Source organism: Stigmatopora nigra, chromosome 6 (assembly GCF_051989575.1).
Source record: "Stigmatopora nigra isolate UIUO_SnigA chromosome 6, RoL_Snig_1.1, whole genome shotgun sequence".
NCBI classification, from domain to species: domain Eukaryota; kingdom Metazoa; phylum Chordata; class Actinopteri; order Syngnathiformes; family Syngnathidae; genus Stigmatopora; species Stigmatopora nigra.
In genome coordinates this window covers 10,361,715-10,381,473 of record NC_135513.1, presented here as the reverse complement: position 1 = coordinate 10,381,473, position 19,759 = coordinate 10,361,715, and the positions used below count along the sequence as shown (strand labels likewise).

At 41.0% G+C, this 19,759-nt stretch overlaps 3 protein-coding genes across 3 annotated transcripts; 2 read left to right on the top strand and 1 right to left on the bottom strand.

The window, feature by feature from the left end:
- The first annotated feature begins 2,687 nt into the window (after positions 1-2,687).
- LOC144198525 (aspartate aminotransferase, cytoplasmic-like) lies at positions 2,688-7,055 on the top strand. Its single transcript, XM_077719580.1, has 9 exons — positions 2,688-2,907; positions 3,793-3,974; positions 4,182-4,305; positions 4,382-4,494; positions 4,565-4,669; positions 5,266-5,416; positions 5,491-5,656; positions 5,741-5,883; positions 6,180-7,055. The coding sequence occupies exons 1-9, from the start codon at positions 2,799-2,801 to the stop codon at positions 6,317-6,319; spliced, it is 1,233 nt and encodes a 410-aa protein (XP_077575706.1). The 5' UTR covers positions 2,688-2,798; the 3' UTR covers positions 6,320-7,055.
- Positions 7,056-7,287: 232 nt separating this feature from the next.
- Positions 7,288-14,145, bottom strand: LOC144198295 (metal transporter CNNM1-like). The gene is made up of 12 exons (XM_077719223.1): positions 12,725-14,145; positions 11,794-12,055; positions 11,235-11,587; positions 10,526-10,859; positions 9,557-9,700; positions 9,342-9,482; positions 9,093-9,262; positions 8,751-8,841; positions 8,506-8,627; positions 8,191-8,434; positions 7,969-8,064; positions 7,288-7,730 (listed from the first exon to the last, which is right to left on the bottom strand). The coding sequence occupies exons 1-12, from the start codon at positions 13,139-13,141 to the stop codon at positions 7,624-7,626; spliced, it is 2,481 nt and encodes an 826-aa protein (XP_077575349.1). The 5' UTR covers positions 13,142-14,145; the 3' UTR covers positions 7,288-7,623.
- On the top strand, positions 13,724-19,064 carry hoga1 (4-hydroxy-2-oxoglutarate aldolase 1). Its single transcript, XM_077719224.1, has 7 exons — positions 13,724-14,184; positions 14,633-14,761; positions 14,849-14,976; positions 15,067-15,201; positions 16,756-16,852; positions 17,889-18,022; positions 18,366-19,064. Exons 1-7 carry the CDS (start codon positions 13,953-13,955, stop codon positions 18,513-18,515), a joined length of 1,005 nt encoding a protein of 334 aa, XP_077575350.1. The 5' UTR covers positions 13,724-13,952; the 3' UTR covers positions 18,516-19,064.
- The last annotated feature ends 695 nt before the right edge of the window (positions 19,065-19,759 follow it).

The window sequence follows — 19,759 nt, the reverse complement described above, 5'->3', positions numbered from 1 at the left end:
TATAATGATAACAAATGGTTTCAACAGGCAGACTCCATCACGGTGTTTACTCTGGTGACAACATGCTGCTGATTTAGGGAGAGGAAAGATCAGGCATCTATCCTCGAGCCGGAGTCATCCATCATAAACAACGTGGAGTGTATACATACTGCGGCGTGTAATGTAAGTGCACTTCCTGTCACAGGAGCTGCTGCTCACAATAGATTTCATAAATAACATTTGACTTCTGTCAGGGAATTACATTTAAATACCTTCATCATGGGCATCGCACCTGAGATAACCTAGTTTAATCAAATGAAAAGAGAGAATATCAATTTTTGGGATGGGTAATAGCGGAGAAAAATGTTTAAAAATATGTATATATATATCCCCGATTTTCTACTTGTTATGCATTGGTTTTACTTCGTATGTCATTTTTTTTTGTTTTTTTAGACATTATTTGCATCACTTATTTTCAGATCTGTGTCCTAAAAATTTGATTTTCTGCTGTTTCTTAATTGAAATTATCATTTGTGTAAATGGTTTTATTTGAGCTTCTATTTGTATTAATTAATTGATTCATTCTTCACTTCGAGAACATATATAAGTATTTAATCTTTGTTTTATTCACTTTAGATTTTCTCTTTCAAGTGTTCCATTCATTGTTATGATGGAATATGATGATTTATTTTTGAGTTATTTACAAACACAAACATTCATTGCAAGACTAAAAAATGGCACTAATTTCCAAATAACAAAATCCTCAAAGACGCCAACAAAAGCACTAATGTCAAGACATAGCCGGGGGATCGTAGTATCCTTACTTAGGTTTAAGTCCAAACACCAAGTGACAGACTGAACCTGAGGCAGACAAGCACACGCCGAGTCCAACTTTGACCCCAAACATGTATCCCTGACCCGGTCTCTCGTCCCCCTTCTTGTAGCCTTGGGTGGTGACTGTTGATGTGTACACACCAATACGGATCACTTCCTGCCACAGATCATCCAGATTCCACACATGCACACACGTGTGTGTAAATCAGCGTGTTGACATGTTGTGTGTCGAATGGTGACGGGAGGAAGTTGAGCAGGATGACAAAGCGCAGACGTCCTGCTAAACCATTAATTCCTCACTTTTAACAAAACTACGTACGTGAAAGGATCCAATGTTATCCTCACAACGACCACTTTTTCCATCAATTGGAGATTTTTATCATTAACCTGCCCTTTGAGAATGTTGCCTTATCAATATTTGGAGAAAGGGATGTGGAAATGATCCGCCTCTTGAATTTGAACCATTTCAATGGTCACCATGAAAAGACAACACAGAAATGAAGGGGTCTTTGATTTTTTTCCAGTTTTAAGGTCTAATGGACTCCATCATCCTGGTCTTTGAAATTGGACCTGTTGAGTGTGACATCTTATTTATGCTTGTTGAGGGCAAAAGAACAAAGAAAAGGAAGAATGACAGCTTGACACAAAACTAAAAAAAAACAAACAAAGCAAAGCATCCATTAATGTCATGACTGTTTTGGGCCATTTTAGTCATTCAAAAATGGTTATAATACTTGTTACTTATAATTTTTAAATATTTTGTGGGGGGGAACTGGTGCCCATTTGGACTCAAGTTAAATTAATTTAACACAGCGATGCCTTGAGATACAAGTGAGCCGACCTTTTTCGCTATAAGGGTCGTAATTTGTCTGATCTCAATGTCAATGTTAGCTGAGATGTAGTATGTTGCTTTGAGTTGGACTGATCACATGTCAGGAGACCTGTTAGCCTTGTTTGTTTTGATTTTGCATGTTTAGCTTAACTGCCCTTAAGCAAGTCTTGGGGGACAATGAGTCCTAATGGATGGCCTCACATGGACAGCAGGACAAAGCGTGTGCATGTTTAGCAATGTGCGTGTGACTTAGGCTAGCAGCAGCAGGCTGGATGTGGAGGCCATTTATCAAACACTTGAGAGAGTCTGACAAGTCAGGAAACACACCTGAATGTTTATTTTGACACTCAGTAATTTACTCCTTCCTTCATTTGTTTTGCCGTCATGTTCAAATCATAAACACATCAGTAACCGTTTTCATTAGATAAGCATGCTAAATGAAAATCCAATACAATTATCAGTGCTTTTACCTTTTTTCTTGGTGATTAATTTGAATTTATTGCCCAGTACTTTTTTTTTTGCATTGAAAAATATTTTTTTTCTGATAATGTGTGGGTTTTACTAACAATTCATACTTTTTAGTAGAGCCCCAATTAGTTACTCAATTAGTGCTCAATTTTATCCTTAATTGGAATCATATTTGTTGCTAAAGTAAGTTAATAACAGTACTAAAACTATCATCATAATGATGATGATAATAATAATAACAATAATTATTATTATAAGTAATTACAACGGGAAATAATATCCCGTCTGTCTTTTCCTTCTCGCGTGCTTACACTGACATTTACTGGCAAACTTTGTTACTGCGCCAATGAGCTGAGCTGTATTAAGGTTTGAGTGAAACCACACACTTTTTTCAAAGTGGTACTTAAAATGGAATAAGTAGTTGTATATTCTAATACACCATCAATCATAGAGTTACATTATGATTCAAAACGCCTTCTCGAATGAAAATATACACCCAAATAGGCATTTCCTAATTGTGCTCCCATTGGTTGTGAAGAAGGCTCGTCATATGTAAGAAGTCCTCTCATTGGCTTCTGTACTAACGCCCCTGCTTCTGTTTGTCCTAGCCAAAGCGTGAAGGTGAACCCGGGCTAGCTCGCTACTTGCATCCCCGTCTGTCATCCGGAAGCCCATCATCTCCACAATGTCCGTGTTCAGCGACGTTCCCCAGGCACCACCGGTGGCTGTCTTCAAGTTAAGTGCGGACTTTCGCGAAGACAGCGATCCAAACAAGGTGAACCTTGGAGTTGGAGGTAAGCGGAGCTAACGATGCTAATACGCCTACTGCACCATTCAATGGGCACGGTGCGTTCAAGTGTCATGTGACAACACCCTAAAGTCCGAGATTTTTTAATATAAGTGAAACAATCACATCTATCATGATAGTTTAACCTATTTAAGAGATACTTAAGAATAACTTTGTAAACTCATTTTTAGACATTGTTGACGCAATGGTACCCACGGAGCATCTGCGTGTGTGGTTTTTCCTGCGGTGTTGACAGGAACGCAAACACATCATTTTCCAGACACATGTTATTGTTATTATACAACAATAATGTGATTTAAAGCTTCACCACGATGTCCACAAATAACAACAACAAACAAAAATAAATAACATTAATAATAAAATAATAATATCTTTAGACCCTGCCTTTTTTCCAATCCTGTGGGGTATTTCTAGATTTCCCTATTTAAAACATAACACTTGGATTGAACGAAGATGTTCACACTGAACCGCAGCAGCTTGTTCTGCGGTTGCCAAAACCACACCTATTAAATCACGAGTCAGACAGTACTGCATACCTTGATGCACGTGCACGACTAATCACTGCATTTAATGGCAAGCAGTCATAGGAAGCAGCTGCTTTTATTGCATTTGTCCTTGCTGCTCTTTATAAAAGTCGGGGTGCTGATACGTGATACAACACATGACTGGACGCCATGAGTTCCTCAGAGGTCAAAGACGTTAGTTTAGTTCGCTGCCACCTTGCACCATTGACTGTTTCACATGCTCTAATCCTGTTTTGAACATCTTGTTCTGTTAAGAACTTCTTGTCCGTTATAATAAGCGGACATAAAATGTAGTCAAATATTATAGTTAGAAATTGTGATTAACTGAAATTAATTTTGTGCCCTAGCCTATCGCACAGATGACTGTCAGCCGTGGGTTCTACCGGTGGTGAAGAAGGTGGAACGTCTCATTGTGGATGACGACACCTTGAACCACGAGTACTTGCCCATCCTCGGACTGCCGGAGTTCCGGTCGGCCGCCTCCAAGGTCGCTCTGGGAGATGACAGCCCTGCCATCAAGGAAGGCAGGGTGAGTTCCTATTGTTTTAGCATGCCAGCCCCACACAGGACTCCAAAGTATGGCTCTTTGGTGGGAGTCAAAGTTATCACAATTTTGAGGTGTAAATTATTTTGTGAGAGATTTGTGTTTTTTTAAACGCCTTTTCTGTAATGGGTCACCACAGTGAGTCAATTTTTTTTAATCTTACCCTGTCCGTGGTTCTCTTTCCTTTTTCAGGTGGGTGGAGTCCAAGCTTTGGGCGGCACCGGCGCCCTCAGGATCGGCGCCGAGTTCCTTCGCCGTTGGTACAATGGTGTCAACAACACAGCTACACCTGTTTATGTGTCTTCTCCTACATGGGGTTCGTAAACACCGATACGTTGAATGTGTAATTGTGTCTAACATATGTTCACGTATGATTTGTTTTTGTATCTCAGAGAACCACAATGCTGTATTTGCCGACGCTGGGTTCAAGGACGTCCGTCCATACCACTACTGGGACGCTGCCAAGAGAGGTCTGGACATCACTGGTCTGGTGGATGACCTTGAGGTGACTACTTTGTTTATTAGAAAATAAAAGGTTTCACATTCATATTGATTGATATGTTGTCTTTTGACAGAAAGCACCGGAAGGATCCATCTTTGTGCTTCACGCGTGTGCTCACAACCCCACAGGCACTGATCCCAACCAGGATGAATGGAAACAGATTGCTGAGATCATGAAGGTGCTTATTGTTTTTTAAGTAGAACTCCCACAAACCTTTATTTTGATAGTCAAATAATCATCAATTATTTCGGCGATATGTCGACTTATCAGCTCGTCTGTAAATTGCAAGTTTTTTGTTGTTTTTGTCAATGTTATGTCACTTAATCCATGTTTTTAAAAAAAGCAGATAATTGGAAATGGCAAATATCTGTTATTAATTATTGCGTTTATTGAGAACTACAGAATGACCCCCCATTTATAATGTAATGCATTAAAACTATTAAAAGGAGAATATTATTTTTTTGTCACCTTTTTTTAAAAAGAGAATATTTGCTATTTATCAAAGGACATTTTAGGCCAAAATTGTAATTATTATAAACATCTGCTTATCTTTTCAGCTCAAATATATGTTAGGCAACCATGTTTTTACACACAATATTTTCTGTAATGGTCAAAATAACCAAGAAAATTGCTGACATGTGAGAGCAAAACTGGAATTTTGGAGTAAGCACGACAATTTTATTTGTTTCGATCAGCACTCAGACTTAACAGAACTATTATTACGGCCCCATTTCATAATTATAATCTTTTTTTTTGTCTTCTGTCGCTTTCTAGAGGAGGAATCTGTTCGTATTCTTCGACTCGGCCTACCAAGGTTTCGCTTCAGGCTCTTTGGAGAAAGACGCGTGGGCCATTCGCTACTTTGTGTCCCAAGGTTTTGAACTCTTTGTGGCTCAGTCCTTCTCCAAGAACTTTGGCCTCTACAGTGAGTGTATAATAAGTGCCCTAACATAGAATACAATATTCAAGGACACTTACACTACTCTTACATCTCCTCAGACGAGAGAGTGGGCAACCTAACGGTGGTGGCGCGAGATGGAGACAACCTTGCACGCATTTTGTCTCAGATGGAGAAGATTGTGAGGACCACTTGGTCCAATCCGCCTTCACAAGGGGCTCGCATTGTCAGCAAGACTCTCAATTGCCCCAAACTCTTTGCAGAATGGTATATTTACATGATTGAAGTGTATAAACGAGGTACAGTAATCCCTTGAATATGGCGGCTTCATCGATATCGATGTGTTTGCAGGCAATCTAATGTAAAGACAATGGCTGACCGAGTTCTCCTCATGCGGGATCAGCTTCAGTCCAAACTGCAAGCCCTGGGGACCCCCGGAACTTGGACTCACATCACCCAGCAGATCGGGATGTTCAGTTTTACTGGACTCAACCGTACGTACGCACATACACAAACACAATCAAAGGAAAAATACTATAATGTCTGTTAACATGAATTCTATAGAAAAAAGACAAACTCATCCATTTCCTCATAAAACAACAAAAAGTCAAATAGTTACCATAACAGTTTTTTTTTAGCCTATAGCCTGAAGGGAAAAAATACATATAAGTCGCACTTGAGTATTAGGCGCAAGTTCATCCACACTATGAAAAAAAATGGTGACTTATAGTCCGGAAAATACGGTATGTATTTCTGTCTTTCTAATGTTTATTTCTCTTTTTGACTGCAGCCAAACAGGTGGCGTTCATGATCAAAGAAAAGCATGTCTACCTGATGGCGAGCGGTCGCATCAACATGTGTGGCCTCACCTCCAAGAATCTAGACTACGTGGCGCAGTCCATCCACGACGCCGTCACTCAAGTCCAGTGAGAAGTAACTCATTCTTTCTCTCTCCTTCAAATCTTGCCAGTAAAATTTCAAGTCCACATGTTGCATCGTCACTCCTCACGCTAAGCCAGTGTTACCCGAAACAAGAGAATTTAGCAAAAACGTCATTGCTAATCTGTGCTCTTATTCCTAAATTCTATTTATTCCCGATGTAACGGCACGCAAAAGTTTGAGCATTAGCGCCAAAGTATATTTAATAATTGTTGCTTTTATGGGTCTGATTGTATTCACAAATCTATAGACTGCAGTTTGTTCCATTGAAAGCACTTTTTCTTTGTATCTACGTCAATTCCTGCCATTTGGTGGAAACTCATTTCATTACTGTTACGTTACGTAAACTGTGGACCTGAAACGTCATTTAATGGTTGAACTAATTGTTGAAATGCTCTCCTTGTTTCACACACATGGTTAGTACACTCAATTAATCCATTAATGCAACTGTAATAGGAAAGAAGTAGCTCTTCCTGCTGTGTTTTCCTCCCTAAAAAAACGGGTCATAATTGTAATGCCATCCCATAATTGTGTACACTTACACACAGAACCCTTTGAATGGTAGAATACACACCAAGTGTTTTCAGGGTTGTGCAGTACATTGTATTTTAATGTTGCCTTTTACATTTGATTCAAATGTTTTGCCACTCATCATTAGTTGAAATTATAAAATGCTGTTAAATGTGTGTTACATGGCAGATAAATTAAAAACTCCACTTAAAAATGATGTTTGTTTTTGCTCAATGGGTGCAGTTTTTTCTTTTTCTTCTTCTTGTGGACACTAACTAAAACTCCTTATTTGTTGACCGATTTTTATTTAGGCATTTTCAATGGATATATTCACAATCCATCCTGTTTTTTTTAAATGTATTTATAAGCTTTAAAAATCAAAACATTAAAATGAATCATATATTTCAAATATATTATTCAAATAAACACAACCAACTCCAATAGGACTCATTTAAAAAAACATTTTATTTCTCTATATATAATTTCATCCACATGCCCTTTAAGCATAAAAAGCTATGAGTAACACATTTTATTTCACGAAAAAACATGAAATATAAGCATTCCCAAGCAAAAGTTCTGTTCAAGTAGAATTTGACTTCCCATGGCGACATTTTTTAATGATGCATCATACAATGAAAATATTCAAACATCCCTCAATTATTTAATTTATCATTCATTTGACATTGTAGGATATAACGACATCTCGGGTCATTTTCATCAACAAAGTTATTTTAAGGTCATACGGTGGTGTCGCTCGCTAGACTAGATTTGAACTACAGTCTGTGTTATGAGTGGTCTTCTTGCTCTTGGGTCTTATGGTCATTTTGTAAAGAGACGTTTTCCGGCTCTTTTCTTCTCTGGTCTTCTAGTGACTTTCGTCTCTTCTTGTGACCTACTGACACAAAAAAGTGTCAAAAAACAAATGAAATATATGTTTTTTGCCCAATTGTGTGTGCATGTTTTTCTTTTATAGTACTTTGTATGCTCTTTTTTGCCTACATGTGAGTACTGTATTTGTATGTCAAAGAAAACTGGACAAAGGCAAGTATGAGACCCACAAGCCCTTTCCTTATGCCACGGTGAGCTTTGAAAGTTAAGGAATATCATAATTTGAATGTTTCCATTGATACCGTTGTGAGCTGGCCAGTCCTCTCGAGGATACGGGATCTCGTCCATTCGCAAGAAGACCGAATCACTTGGACTCTTTTGGCCGTCGGATTTACTTCCTGCAGTGACAAGGCAAGCAATGTTTACTGAACAATATTCTTCATTTCATCAAATACATTGTCATTTCCATTCACTAACATTGCCATTCTTGTAACATCAGGAAGTGTATTATCATCAGAACTTACTGACGATGCGGTTCCGACGATTGAGCACGGAGGTGCTTTGGGGTACGCGGTAGCGCTGTTCCCCCCCGGCAGGAGGGAATCGACCCATTTCCCGACACGGCGGCATCAGCGTGGCCATCACGGCGAGTTTGGTAGGGCCGCCGTTCTCAGGCAGTGGAGGCTCCGCTTTCTGGGCGTCGGGCGTCTGTGGCGAGGTGTCCATCATGGAGGCGCCCAGGGCGTTGTGGTAATGGCTTCTGGTGATCTGACATAAAAGCGAGGTGAAGGGTCATTTTGGGAGGTTACAACATTTCAATGGGGTGGTGTGGTGCTCACCTTGAGGATCTGCAATGGGGTGATCTGGCGTACTGTGTAGTCGGGCACATAGATGTTGGACCCCCCATTGAGCTGGCCAGGGGACCAACCCTCTGACTCGGAGCGAGACGGCGACCGGAGGTCTTCATGTCAAAATTAAATAGGTTAGTTTAAGTCTAATTCCATAAAGACAAACAACATATGGATAGTCTATATTTTAGGGTTTTTGTTCCTCTCAGTAGGTGTGTGTGTGTGTGTGTGTTTACCTGTTGGCAAAATAGCAGGAACCCCAAAATAGGAGAAAGCTCCATTTTCAAACTTGAGACACTCCTTTCCAAACTCTACCTGTACTCGACCCTGAAAAACCAGGAAAGTATTAGTGAAAGGAATATTGTCAACATTTCAGAATAAAACCATCACAGACTGGAGCAACCCAAACAAAAAGCCTTTCAAGATAAGTGGATAATAAAATTAAATGATTAATATTAAATAAAAGGAAAATAAGAAGGGGAAAGAGTGTGACTTATAGTCTGAAAAATATGGTAATTATTGTGTTTTTGAATTGAAAACTATAGTAAGATGCCATTTGAGCTTCTGGATTTCTCAACCTGCAGAATTAAGATGAAGTAGTCGGCTGGCTTGTTTCTTTGGAACAGAAGGTGCTTTGGAGCATGCTTGTTCTTATCGTCAAACTGGAGATCCTGAACAACGCTGGGATGCTTGATGAGCCTCAGCAGGATCTTCTCCGAGATGTACGACGGCTTGAAAGGATCCACCTCTGGCGGAGAGCAAATGTCTCATTGGATTTCATGTGGACCCCCGTCATTGGCCGGTTGGTTGACCGACCCCAAGCCTACCAGTGGACAGGAAGCGGTGCGTGGCCAGGAGGAGCTGAGGCGAAACTTTGACCTCAGTCTCGTGCTCGGCCACTTTGAAAATGGAGAAGTCCTGCCGTCTCCTCTCGTGGTGAGACACGCGGCGTTTGCTGCGGTTGTCAGCTGTTGTCAATGCGCACAAATGCTAGTTGATGTCGAGTGAGAGTTTTAACCATGATGATGTGACTTTTTCGTACTGTACAGGTCGGTCTCATCCAGGATCTCCGACTTGATGATTTCCTCGATGACGTCCTCTAGTGTGACGATGCCCATGACTTCGTAGAAAGGGTCTCCTTCACCCTCGTTGTTCACGCGCTGTACGATGGCCAGGTGAGATTTACCTGCCAAAAAGAACATGCTATAAAATGGTATGAAAAAGCAATGAATGCATAACTTGAAAATGAATAAAAATGGAATAACACAATGGTTATGACACCAAGGGACGTTCTAGATTAAAAAAAAATGTTTAACTCATTGCATGTCATTAATGTGGGCAAAAGTCCAATTAATTTCAAATGGAAGACTTGCTATAAATGCTCTCGTTTCAATGCCATTGACGGCTGTAGACGTCCAATCGATTTTCACAAGATAGCCAATGAGTAAGCATTTCATTCCTTTTCTTTCTATGATTTGTGCTTGAAAGAGTTAAATTGAGATTCCAAACATGAGCACACAAACACACAGTAAATCCTTTCAAGCACCGCCATTCATCTGGATTCTGTTCAACTTTCTCAATGACACACGAGCACAAATGCCCACACTTGCATTCATCTAAGTGGGTCAGTGCAAAGTAAGGAAGCGGAAAAAGCCTTTATGCTAATCGTAATAATGACCCCTATGTCAAAAAAAACCTCAACTTTACTCATCATCCAGCAAAAACTAACAAAGTGTGTCATTCCGTTACTATTATCTCAGACATAAGGAACCACGTCATAATACATTAACATGTGACATTTGTCTCATTATCACATAAAAAAAACTGTGTTCAGATGTTGCCATGACAACCATGCACTCTTTGGCTTGGTTACAGAGTCGTTAACCCCATTTTGGAGCCCTCATCACTAACAAAAACTTGATTCATTCATGAACTAAGGTAACATACTTGTTCTCCCAATCTTATGTTTGAAACCTTGGTTAACCTCTGACCCCGCCCCTTTTTCTCATACCTTTCTTGAACTCCTCCAGCATGGCGTCCAGCGTGGTGTCACTGAACACACAGTGTAGTGGCCGCATGTAAAACTGGGTCACAGTCTGCAAGGGCGTGCAGTCATCCGGGTCGACGAAGGCCAGGTCTTTGACAAACAGCACGTCGACGATGTCGGCGCGGGTGTTCCGGTACACGGGGATACGCGTGTAGCCGCTCTGGAGGACTTCTGTTATGGTGTTAAAATCCAGGAGGGCGTCGGCTGCCAACATGAAGCAGTCGCCCAACGGTGTCAGAACATCCTCTACTGTCTTGCTCCTCAGCTCCAGCGCCCCCTGAATGATGTTCAGCTCCTCCTGAAAGAAGTCAACGACAAATTTCTCACAGAAGCGCTGCCATTGGGTAATGAATACATTCGTTCATTTCATTTTCATTATCCTCACAAGGGTCGCTGGGGGTGCTGGAACCTATCCCAGCCAATCGCAAGTCACGAGGGAGTCAAGACAACCATTCGAACTTGTACTTGTGCTAAAGGCAAATCTAGAGTGTTCAAACAGCCTATCATGCATGTTTTGGGCATATGGGAGGAAAGTGGAATACCCGTAGAAAACCCATGCAAGCCCTGGGGAGCAATGGAAACTTGAAAACTTCACACAAGGAGGAACCACATGGGATCAACCCCAAAATCATGGTCGCAAACCCGAATCCAGTCTGAAATCCTCGCGCCTTACCTTGAGCAGGTCATGGTAGGGGTCGGTGACCCGCAGCATCTCCAGCAGCTTTTCTCGGGTGTAGAAGTTGGAGATCTCCTGGTGCAGGATAAGATCAAGCAGCTTGCTGAGTGGGTACGACACAGGGAAGGAGAGCACCATGAGCAGACGCGTCAGCCAGATGCTACGCGCCGCGATGGCCAGGCCGTGGCGGGACGCTGCCGAGTGGGGCAGAATCTCGCCTACGAAGAAAATCCCCAGTGCGCAGGTGGCGGTTGACAGCCACGTCATGCCCAGGATGCGACACGTCCACACGGCCAGCGACGAGTTGATCAGCGCCGTTCCCAACAGCAAAGTGCACAATACGTAGTTACCTGCCAAAAGGGTATTTGTCACATATTTAACAAAAAAAGGATGTTTTTTATTTGATGGCATTGTTTCCTTTTTAGTATACCCCCAAAACACAGGAACCCATCCCACACTTGCCCGCACCAAAACCCAGGCGAGTAAACCACTACACTATCAGGATTATAATGTAAATTTAATTTTTTTTTTGTATTTTAAAGTGTATTATACTCACCGTGCCGACGCACTGACTCGATCTTCCGGGCATAGCGCTGCTCCTTGTCAGTGCCGCTGTTCTGAAGAACCTGCAGTTCTACCGGGTCCAACGCCAATAGGCTCAGGTTGAGCCCACTAAAGAGCGCGGACAAGGCCAGCAGAAGCACCGACACCAGAACCTGCAGCCACAGCTCGGGAGCTTCTCCGGCACGCTCGGTCACCGCCAGCCAGAAGTCTCGAGTCCGGTAGTGTTTCCATTTGGACCCGTCAAAGGCACACACCTGGGTGGGAAAAATATACCATCTCAACACTTCCATTTTACTCATGAAAGTTTAAAAACAGTGATACTTCTACTTACACATTTTTGGGGAACTTGGATATTTTGTTAGAGGAGGCGTATATAACATTGAATGAGCATAATTCATTCCAAAATCTTGAATGCTACCCATCATAAAGCCTTTTAAAATGATAAAAGTATGTCAAATTATGGATTAACTACTATGTATGAAAAAATATAAGGAAATAATAAAGCAATGCACTCTGCAAGAGCTGTTGGGTACGTAACGGCACCCTGACTTCAAGGGTTGTCAATTGGAATATGGTCCACGGTAAGCTTTACAGTATTTCTGTATTATATTCATATATTGTAGCTTTTATGCTTTGTAACTTGGAACAATCACACACATAACAAAGCCTTTTGTAACCTGAAAATTTTGTAAGTAGAGGTGCCACTGTATTCATCATGTTCTGAGTTGGTTATCAACCATGACATGCCAATCATCTTTCATTTCATTGAATCCACTTTGGCAAGTCAAACTGTCAACTCCCATTCCAAGTGAGTTTGACATCTACCTCCATCCATCCAAGACATTAAATGTTAACTTTTTACTTTCTTCTTTTGGAACACAACTGTATCCAAGCACTCCAGAAGAATCATTTAACATGCACACCGAGTAGAATTTGATGGTGTCCCCTCTTCGCAGCTGCTTGGCTAGCAACTCCACCAGAACCGAATTCCGGCTGGAGGCCGATTTGAAGGAGCCCAGCACCTCGATGTCAGACGTGCGCGCGCTCTTATCCGCGCACAAGTTCTGGGGGTCCGGACCGTGGCGGGGACGCGCCTCGGGACCGGGCTCCTCGATGAAAGCGATCCATGGTGCCGCGCTGGTGGCCCGCGTACGGTTGAACCTGTACAGTGGAGGGGTGGAGTAGTAGACCCGCAGAGTAAAGTGCGTCCCTTCGGTGGCTTTCAGCACCCCGTCCTGGACGGACAGCTGCGGGCCGGTCTCCTCCGGGCGGAAGCCCAGCAGAGCGAGAGCCCAGCCGGGGAAGAGGAGTACCAGGAGGAGGGGGAGTCTCGCCTGCATGTCGGGGTGGGACTTAGTCCCTCGTCAGATTGGGGAGAATTCCTCCGGTGTCGCTGTTTCCGCTGGTTCCGATGCTTTTGCTCCATGTGATGATGAGTGCTGACTGGATGGATGCTGCACTGGACTGGCGCACCCACAGTGACGTCACTGCTAATTATAGAACATCAAGTCAGAAACACTGCAGCAAGCAAGCATCTTAGCTTGTTTATATGCTTTTTAAATGCACACAAAAAATGAAATGGGATATTTTTCAGATTCTGTTTTTTTATGCAAACAGATTGCATGTCTTTCACTGTAAATTGCAGCTAATAGTTTAACAGTAAAGTTTAATTGTTGCAAGTGGTCAATAAAAGCTAGTGGGTTAAAATCATTGTTATTATGTATGTCTTGTTTCTCATTTTTTTTTAATTTTATTTCCTTTTTTTGTGTTTGGAACAAATGTTTGAGGGTGACCCGGTGAATGAATGGTTGGCTCGTCGGTTTCACAGTTTGGAGGTTGAAGGTTCCATCCCAGGTTGATCTTCACTGTGACAGGTGGCTGTGTAGTTCATTCGTCCGCTAGGTGGCGCTATCGTACCATATGGATGTGTTATGCTCTTTCATATAACATGTCAAACAAGAACGGAGGAAAGTGAACAAAATTCAAGTCACCGATCGACCCTGAAAGCACGAACATTCGTCAATATTTAACGAGGCGGCTCATACATTAACTGGCAAAAAGTCAAATACACGAATAAGCAGAAGACTACACGAGAAACAAGTAGTGGCTGCAGCAGACGTGAGTAGTAGGAGATAGCATTGGGTTGGCGTCATGTTGTGTTCCGGCGCCCGAAGTATCGCGTCTCGCTGGCTGATGAAAGCTGGCCTCCTCGGTCGCGGAAGCACCGGGCAGAGCGGTGCGCGCGGCTTGAGCTCGGCCGGGGTCCGGCTCGACTTGAGCGGCGTGTACCCTCCCATCGCAACCCCCTTCACGGAGCGAGAAGACGTCGATTATGACAAGTTGGAGCACAACCTGCAAAAGTATGCGCAGATTCCATTCAAAGGTTAGAGGACAAACACTAGATCTCCTAAATTAAGACTAAGAACTTTATTGTGAGGTCACCATTAAATGCAACACAAACATATTAAAGAATAGTTGGTGTACATTCAATCCATTTATCTTGTTTAAATATATTCTTTCGACTTCCATACCTCTTAAATGCTTTTCTTAAAAATCAATTAATCAATACCACATTACTGTAACATATGCTTATATTTTTTCCTTATAATTTATTCCACCTTATTAAAACAAAAACATGTTTTTTTTTCAAATTTAGTTACAAATAATGTATTTACTACTGTTCAAAATCTTCATCCGTCAAAGAAATATTCCCAAACAATAATTTTTCAGTTTTAATCCCCTTTTTATTGTGATTTCTCTGTCAAGTGTCAAACTTTAAGGAGCTGTCAGGCCGCTATTTAAGTTCCATGGTGTGGGTTGTGTTTATACAGGTCTGGTGGTTCAGGGCTCCAATGGCGAGTACCCTTACTTGACCGAGGAGGAACGCGTGGAAGTGGTGAAGAGAGTCCGACACTCAATGCCCGCCAACAAGCTGCTCATTGCAGGGTCTGGTTGCGAATGTACGTCATTTCATGTTTTTGGTGCCATGTAACCAAATACAATCATCATGTGTGCACAATTCAATGACATTGTTTTTTGTTTTTCAGCCACTAGAGCAACGTTGGACCTGACATCCAAAATGGCGGCTGCGGGTGCCGACGCCGTCTTAGTGGTGACGCCGTGCTTCTACAAAGGAAAAATGGACACCATCGCCCTTGTCCAGCACTTTACAAAGGTTAAACAAATAAAACCACAACACACCTAATTTTGCCCGATAATGGCAGTAAATTAACAAAAGAGTATTAAAATAAATATAACTTGGCAGGTGGCGGACAACAGCAAAGTTCCAGTGATTCTGTACAGCGTCCCAGCCAACACAGGCTTGGAGCTCCCCGTAGACGCCGTTGTGCATCTTTCGCAACATCCAAACATCGCAGGACTCAAAGACAGCGGCGGAGATGTAAGAAGTACTTCTTTTGAACTTCAAAACAGTATAGACAAGCTTCAGAGAGTGTTAAAGAATCAGCGACAATTCAAGAGAAGCAACGGGGGAGTGGGAAGAAGTATACCAATGATTGAGGGTGAGAGATGATGTGAGAAAATAGAGTAGGAGTGATAGAATGACAATTAATCAACCTCCAAATTTAATGCAATTGAAATTTAGGTGCTCGGTGTTATCTAAGAGAGAGAGTTCAATACCTAAGTACATTTGACCGGCGAACAAAAGGGACCAAAAGACCCGCGACCAAACGTCCTGGCGACCAAACGTTCTGGCGACCAAATGTCCTGGCGACCAAACGTCCTGGCGACCAAACGTCCTGGCGACCAAACTTTAAAGGGAAACATGACAGTAACTAATGTTTAATGTGAACCAGAACTATTCAAAAGAATAAAACATTAAAATAGTACAAAAAAAAGTAGTCAATTTGAAGTGTAGCCACGTACTTGTACTTTGCAGTACACAATCTTATGAATGATGTCATTTTGCCAGGAGAAGTTTTACAAATCTCAAGTAAAAAGTTAAAAATGAGGAGAAAAAAAAGAAGAAAGTAAAAAGAGCAGCGAGCCCTTCGGCAGGCGGGAGGTCAGCCAATGCGCCGTTTTGCTTTTGAGGCTGCGGGGAGGGGGAGGGGGGGGAGACACACTCTGGCTGTGTGGGAAGTGGGAACGGATTTGCGATTTGGGAGGATGTCGGCGCCGCTGACCCCTCGCCACTTCGCCCACGCTGCCGTCATTGCCGTCTCGCTCGTAGGCGGAAAACGGGCGCCGCAAAAGGTGGGAGGTCGCAAGACAGGTTAGGGAAGGATTTCTTACACTCTCAAAAAGTCCAATGACAAATCCTGCCACGCAAATAACTTTCTTTATTTTAACATCCTAACGAGAAGAAGACGGTAGTGGGGGAGTCGCCATCCTTGAGAAATGAACATGGCAACCATTGCTTGATTGACAGTCGCCGGCTAAAAATATACATGCTCGGAAGGTGGAGCTTATTTCCTGCAGAGTCGTTTGATGGTCCCGTTTCTATTGGAGAAAAGACAATTAAAAGAAACACGGGTAGTCTATGAATTATTCAACAACTACCTTTAATGTTGTTTCGCACCTCATGGGAATTTAGTCATGTGATCCCACGTGTCCAATGAAAGACTTCTATCAGGCTTGTTTATCTTATGACGCCCTCTTCCGACAAAATCGATACAAACAAACAAGTATATTCATATTTAATTGAAGTTAAAGGTGTATATATTATTCGATTAAATCAATCGAATTGTGACAGACTTTGTAAAAATGGCAAATATATCCTAATCCAAATAATTTATATTGTATTGTATCACCATAGAAACAGTTTTAATTAGTTTTTTTTTGCAAGCGGACATTTTTGTGCCTCAATATTCCTCCTTATAAATCTGTATTAATAACCTAAATTAAATATATATTAATAAAATAAATGAACTTGTTTTGAGTTAGTAAAATAGTCATTTAGGCCTTAATTTCTAATTGATTCATTTCCATGCAGATCACCAGGATAGCACTGATGGTCCACAAAACCAAAGCTCACGATTTCCAAATTCTGGCAGGCTCTGCTGGTTTTCTCATGGCCGCCTACTGCGTCGGTAAGTCAATAAATGCTAATTTCTAACATGTAGTTAGCCTTGTTAGAATTGCAAACTACTAAAATTCCAACGTCAATATCACACAATTCTGTTGTTGCCCAAAAAGTTTGATGTTTTGATCTATTAATCTTTTTTGCAACCAAATTGGTGGAAATTCCATCTTCCGCCTCAAAACTCTTTGGCTCCAACTTCAATTGCTCTTATCAAATAGTTCAAACAAGTGTCAACTTTTAACTCAGGAATTGTGTGAGCTCTTACTTGACACAATTTACAAGTTGGGACCTTTTTGATAAGCGAGGTGTTATGATGGCATAATTAAGTGTGCCTCCAGGTTTAACACAATGGTAAAAATATATCTAGCAAATTAACAATAGCTTGCTGTCTATTGCTTATTTTTTTTATGCTGCCACCTTTTACGTGCCAATTTTTTTTCTCACCTAGCTAAGGACAGGGTTCTCAATTTATAAAAATCATTTAGAGTGTGAGACAGTGTGTGTGTGTATGTGTGTATTTTGTGAATGTATGTACAATGCTTCTTAAATAGATAAGTATTTTATATATATATATATATATATATATATATATATATATATATATATATATATATATATATATATATATATATATATATATATATATATATATATATATATATATATATATATATATATATATATATATATATATATATATATATATATATATATATATATATATATATATATATATATATATATATATATATATTTATGTATGTATGTATGTATGTATAATATTTGTTTTTTTTATTCATCTGGTGTACAGGGTTTGCTCACGAAAGTCTCAGGGGTGCTGGAGCCTAGCCCAGCCAACTTTGGGAAGTAGGATTTTGGCAGCCAATCACAGGGCTTAAGGAACAGTCGAATTAATATGATTAATATGAGAAGTATGGTGTGTCATTGAGTGTGAGAATGTCCCAGTCTCAAGTGGTGAAAGTTGAGAACGCTGTAAGGATGCCCCAAGTTCAAGCGTGTACTTCTCATCGATCATGTTTCAGGCGCGGTGGGCGGAGTCTGCGCACTAGCTAACGTCCTGGGTGAGCCGCTGTGTGATTTGGAGCGCTTGTGCGCATCGGGTCGCTGGGACCAAGCCCGGGAGCTGCAGCAGCGACTCATTGAACCCAATGCCGCTGTGAGGATGCACTATTTTTACACCATCATGTCACAAAAATCATTGCTACATCGATGTGTTGTTTGCCAGAGAATGATGGGGACACCATTCATACATATAATATCCGCATAACGGGATAAATGTGCCATTTAAAATTAAGATGTTCTTCATTCATTTAGCTTTTAAGGTGAACTTTTAAATGTTTTAACATGACAACTTTTAGATGGTAATGTGATAGGTGTGGAGTTTTGATGGGATAATTTTGGCTCGGGTATTGTTTTTCATGACTTTAGAAAATAGTTGTAGTGAGGTCATTGTTATTTGGTTAAGTGAGAGTTCTGATTTAGTGTCAAATGTGTCCTAGGTAACTAGGGGGCTGGGTGTGCCCGCCCTTAAGCAGGCCATGGAGTGGTTCGGCTTTCACGGTGGCGTCTGCCGTTCGCCTCTCAGACCGCTGGACCAGGAACAGACGCAAAAACTCCGACGAGACTTCGCCTCCAATGGATGGCTCTGAATGCCCACGGGTCTGTTAACTTTATACATTTTCAATCTTACATTACCCCCCAATTTTGGGTAAATTGGCAAAATTCCAACTGAAATACTGAATGTTAAGACCACTTTAACGTTATCTTTAATTGATAATTTTTAGTTTCAATCGCTAGTCTTTGACAAGATGCTATTATTCAATTGGTGTGTAGAAATCTGTGAAGTGGGACTTTAAAAGGTGGAAAAGCACTATTTAGTGTCAGATTATTTCTGCGTGTGTCAAATGTTTCTTTCGGGCTACATAGTCATGCTTTCAAGGGTTATTATGACCCTATATTTGTATATATTTTTTAACTTTAATGATTTTATTTTTAAATCAGAGCCGGACAAATCGGTTTTAGACCAAGCCAGACTGAAAATACATTGTCGGGGCTGCTTATTATTGCATGCTTAAGGTATTTTTAAAAAGCACAATTTGTACATGTAATTAGTCAACAAAGACACTCAGGAGACACGATAATTTCGACGTCATTCTGACGGAGGTAAGGTGCGGTAAATAAAAAATGTCTGACTATCATACTGCTCATGAATAGGCTCTATATAGTCGCACATTCCCCCATTCTCACAGCAGTAGGCAGTGTTGTTGCCATGCCCACTGGGAGCAATTTAGGGTGGAGTCTCTTTAATTTACTCTAACATTAAAAAGCAAAGAATATCTTTTTTATCAGGATTTTTTCATATTTTATTTTATTTTTTTACACATATTCATGACATAAAAACAACTTCAATTTTATGATTGACCATTTAAAAACAATACTTTGAGCATTTTATTTTAAATAAGGGAATATATCCATTTTTAAATGAGTGATGACGTTATCTGAGGCTGGAGGCATTTACAACCTTGAAGAAGAGAGCATCAAAGTGAGATTTTTTTTCCCCTACCAAATGTTGGATATGCAAATAAGGCTTGGTGTGCAACCCCCCAAATAAGAAACTCCCACCCCCCAACTCCCATCCCATTCTGCTCGGCAGTATTTACACATGCACCTCCATTTTCATGCTGGGAGAAAGTGTGTGTGTCTGTGTGTGTGTGTGTGTGTGTGTGTGTGTGTGTGTGTGTGTGTGTGTGTGTGTGAGACATGTAGATTAAAATAAAAGCATCAAATTAAAAGAGCCCGCGGGGAGAAGTGACATCTTTTCAAGTGCAAATTGAACATGTAAGATATTTTCAGGTATATACATATATATATATGTGTATGTATATGATTCGTA

Coding starts and splice junctions, on each gene's coding strand:
- LOC144198525 (XM_077719580.1), top strand. CDS start 2,799: ATGTCCGTGTTCAGCGACGTTCCCCAGGCACCACCGGTGGCTGTCTTC. Junction 2,908..3,792: donor GGTGAACCTTGGAGTTGGAG/GTAAGCGGAGCT, acceptor TTTGTGCCCTAG/CCTATCGCACAGATGACTGT. Junction 4,495..4,564: donor GTCTGGTGGATGACCTTGAG/GTGACTACTTTG, acceptor GTCTTTTGACAG/AAAGCACCGGAAGGATCCAT.
- LOC144198295 (XM_077719223.1), bottom strand. CDS start 13,141: ATGCAGGCGAGACTCCCCCTCCTCCTGGTACTCCTCTTCCCCGGCTGG. Junction 9,701..10,525: donor GCTGGAGGAGTTCAAGAAAG/GTATGAGAAAAA, acceptor TCTTTTTGGCAG/GTAAATCTCACCTGGCCATC. Junction 7,731..7,968: donor GGACTGGCCAGCTCACAACG/GTATCAATGGAA, acceptor TTGTGTCAGTAG/GTCACAAGAAGAGACGAAAG.
- hoga1 (XM_077719224.1), top strand. CDS start 13,953: ATGTTGTGTTCCGGCGCCCGAAGTATCGCGTCTCGCTGGCTGATGAAA. Junction 14,185..14,632: donor TGCGCAGATTCCATTCAAAG/GTTAGAGGACAA, acceptor GTGTTTATACAG/GTCTGGTGGTTCAGGGCTCC. Junction 14,762..14,848: donor TGCAGGGTCTGGTTGCGAAT/GTACGTCATTTC, acceptor TTTGTTTTTCAG/CCACTAGAGCAACGTTGGAC.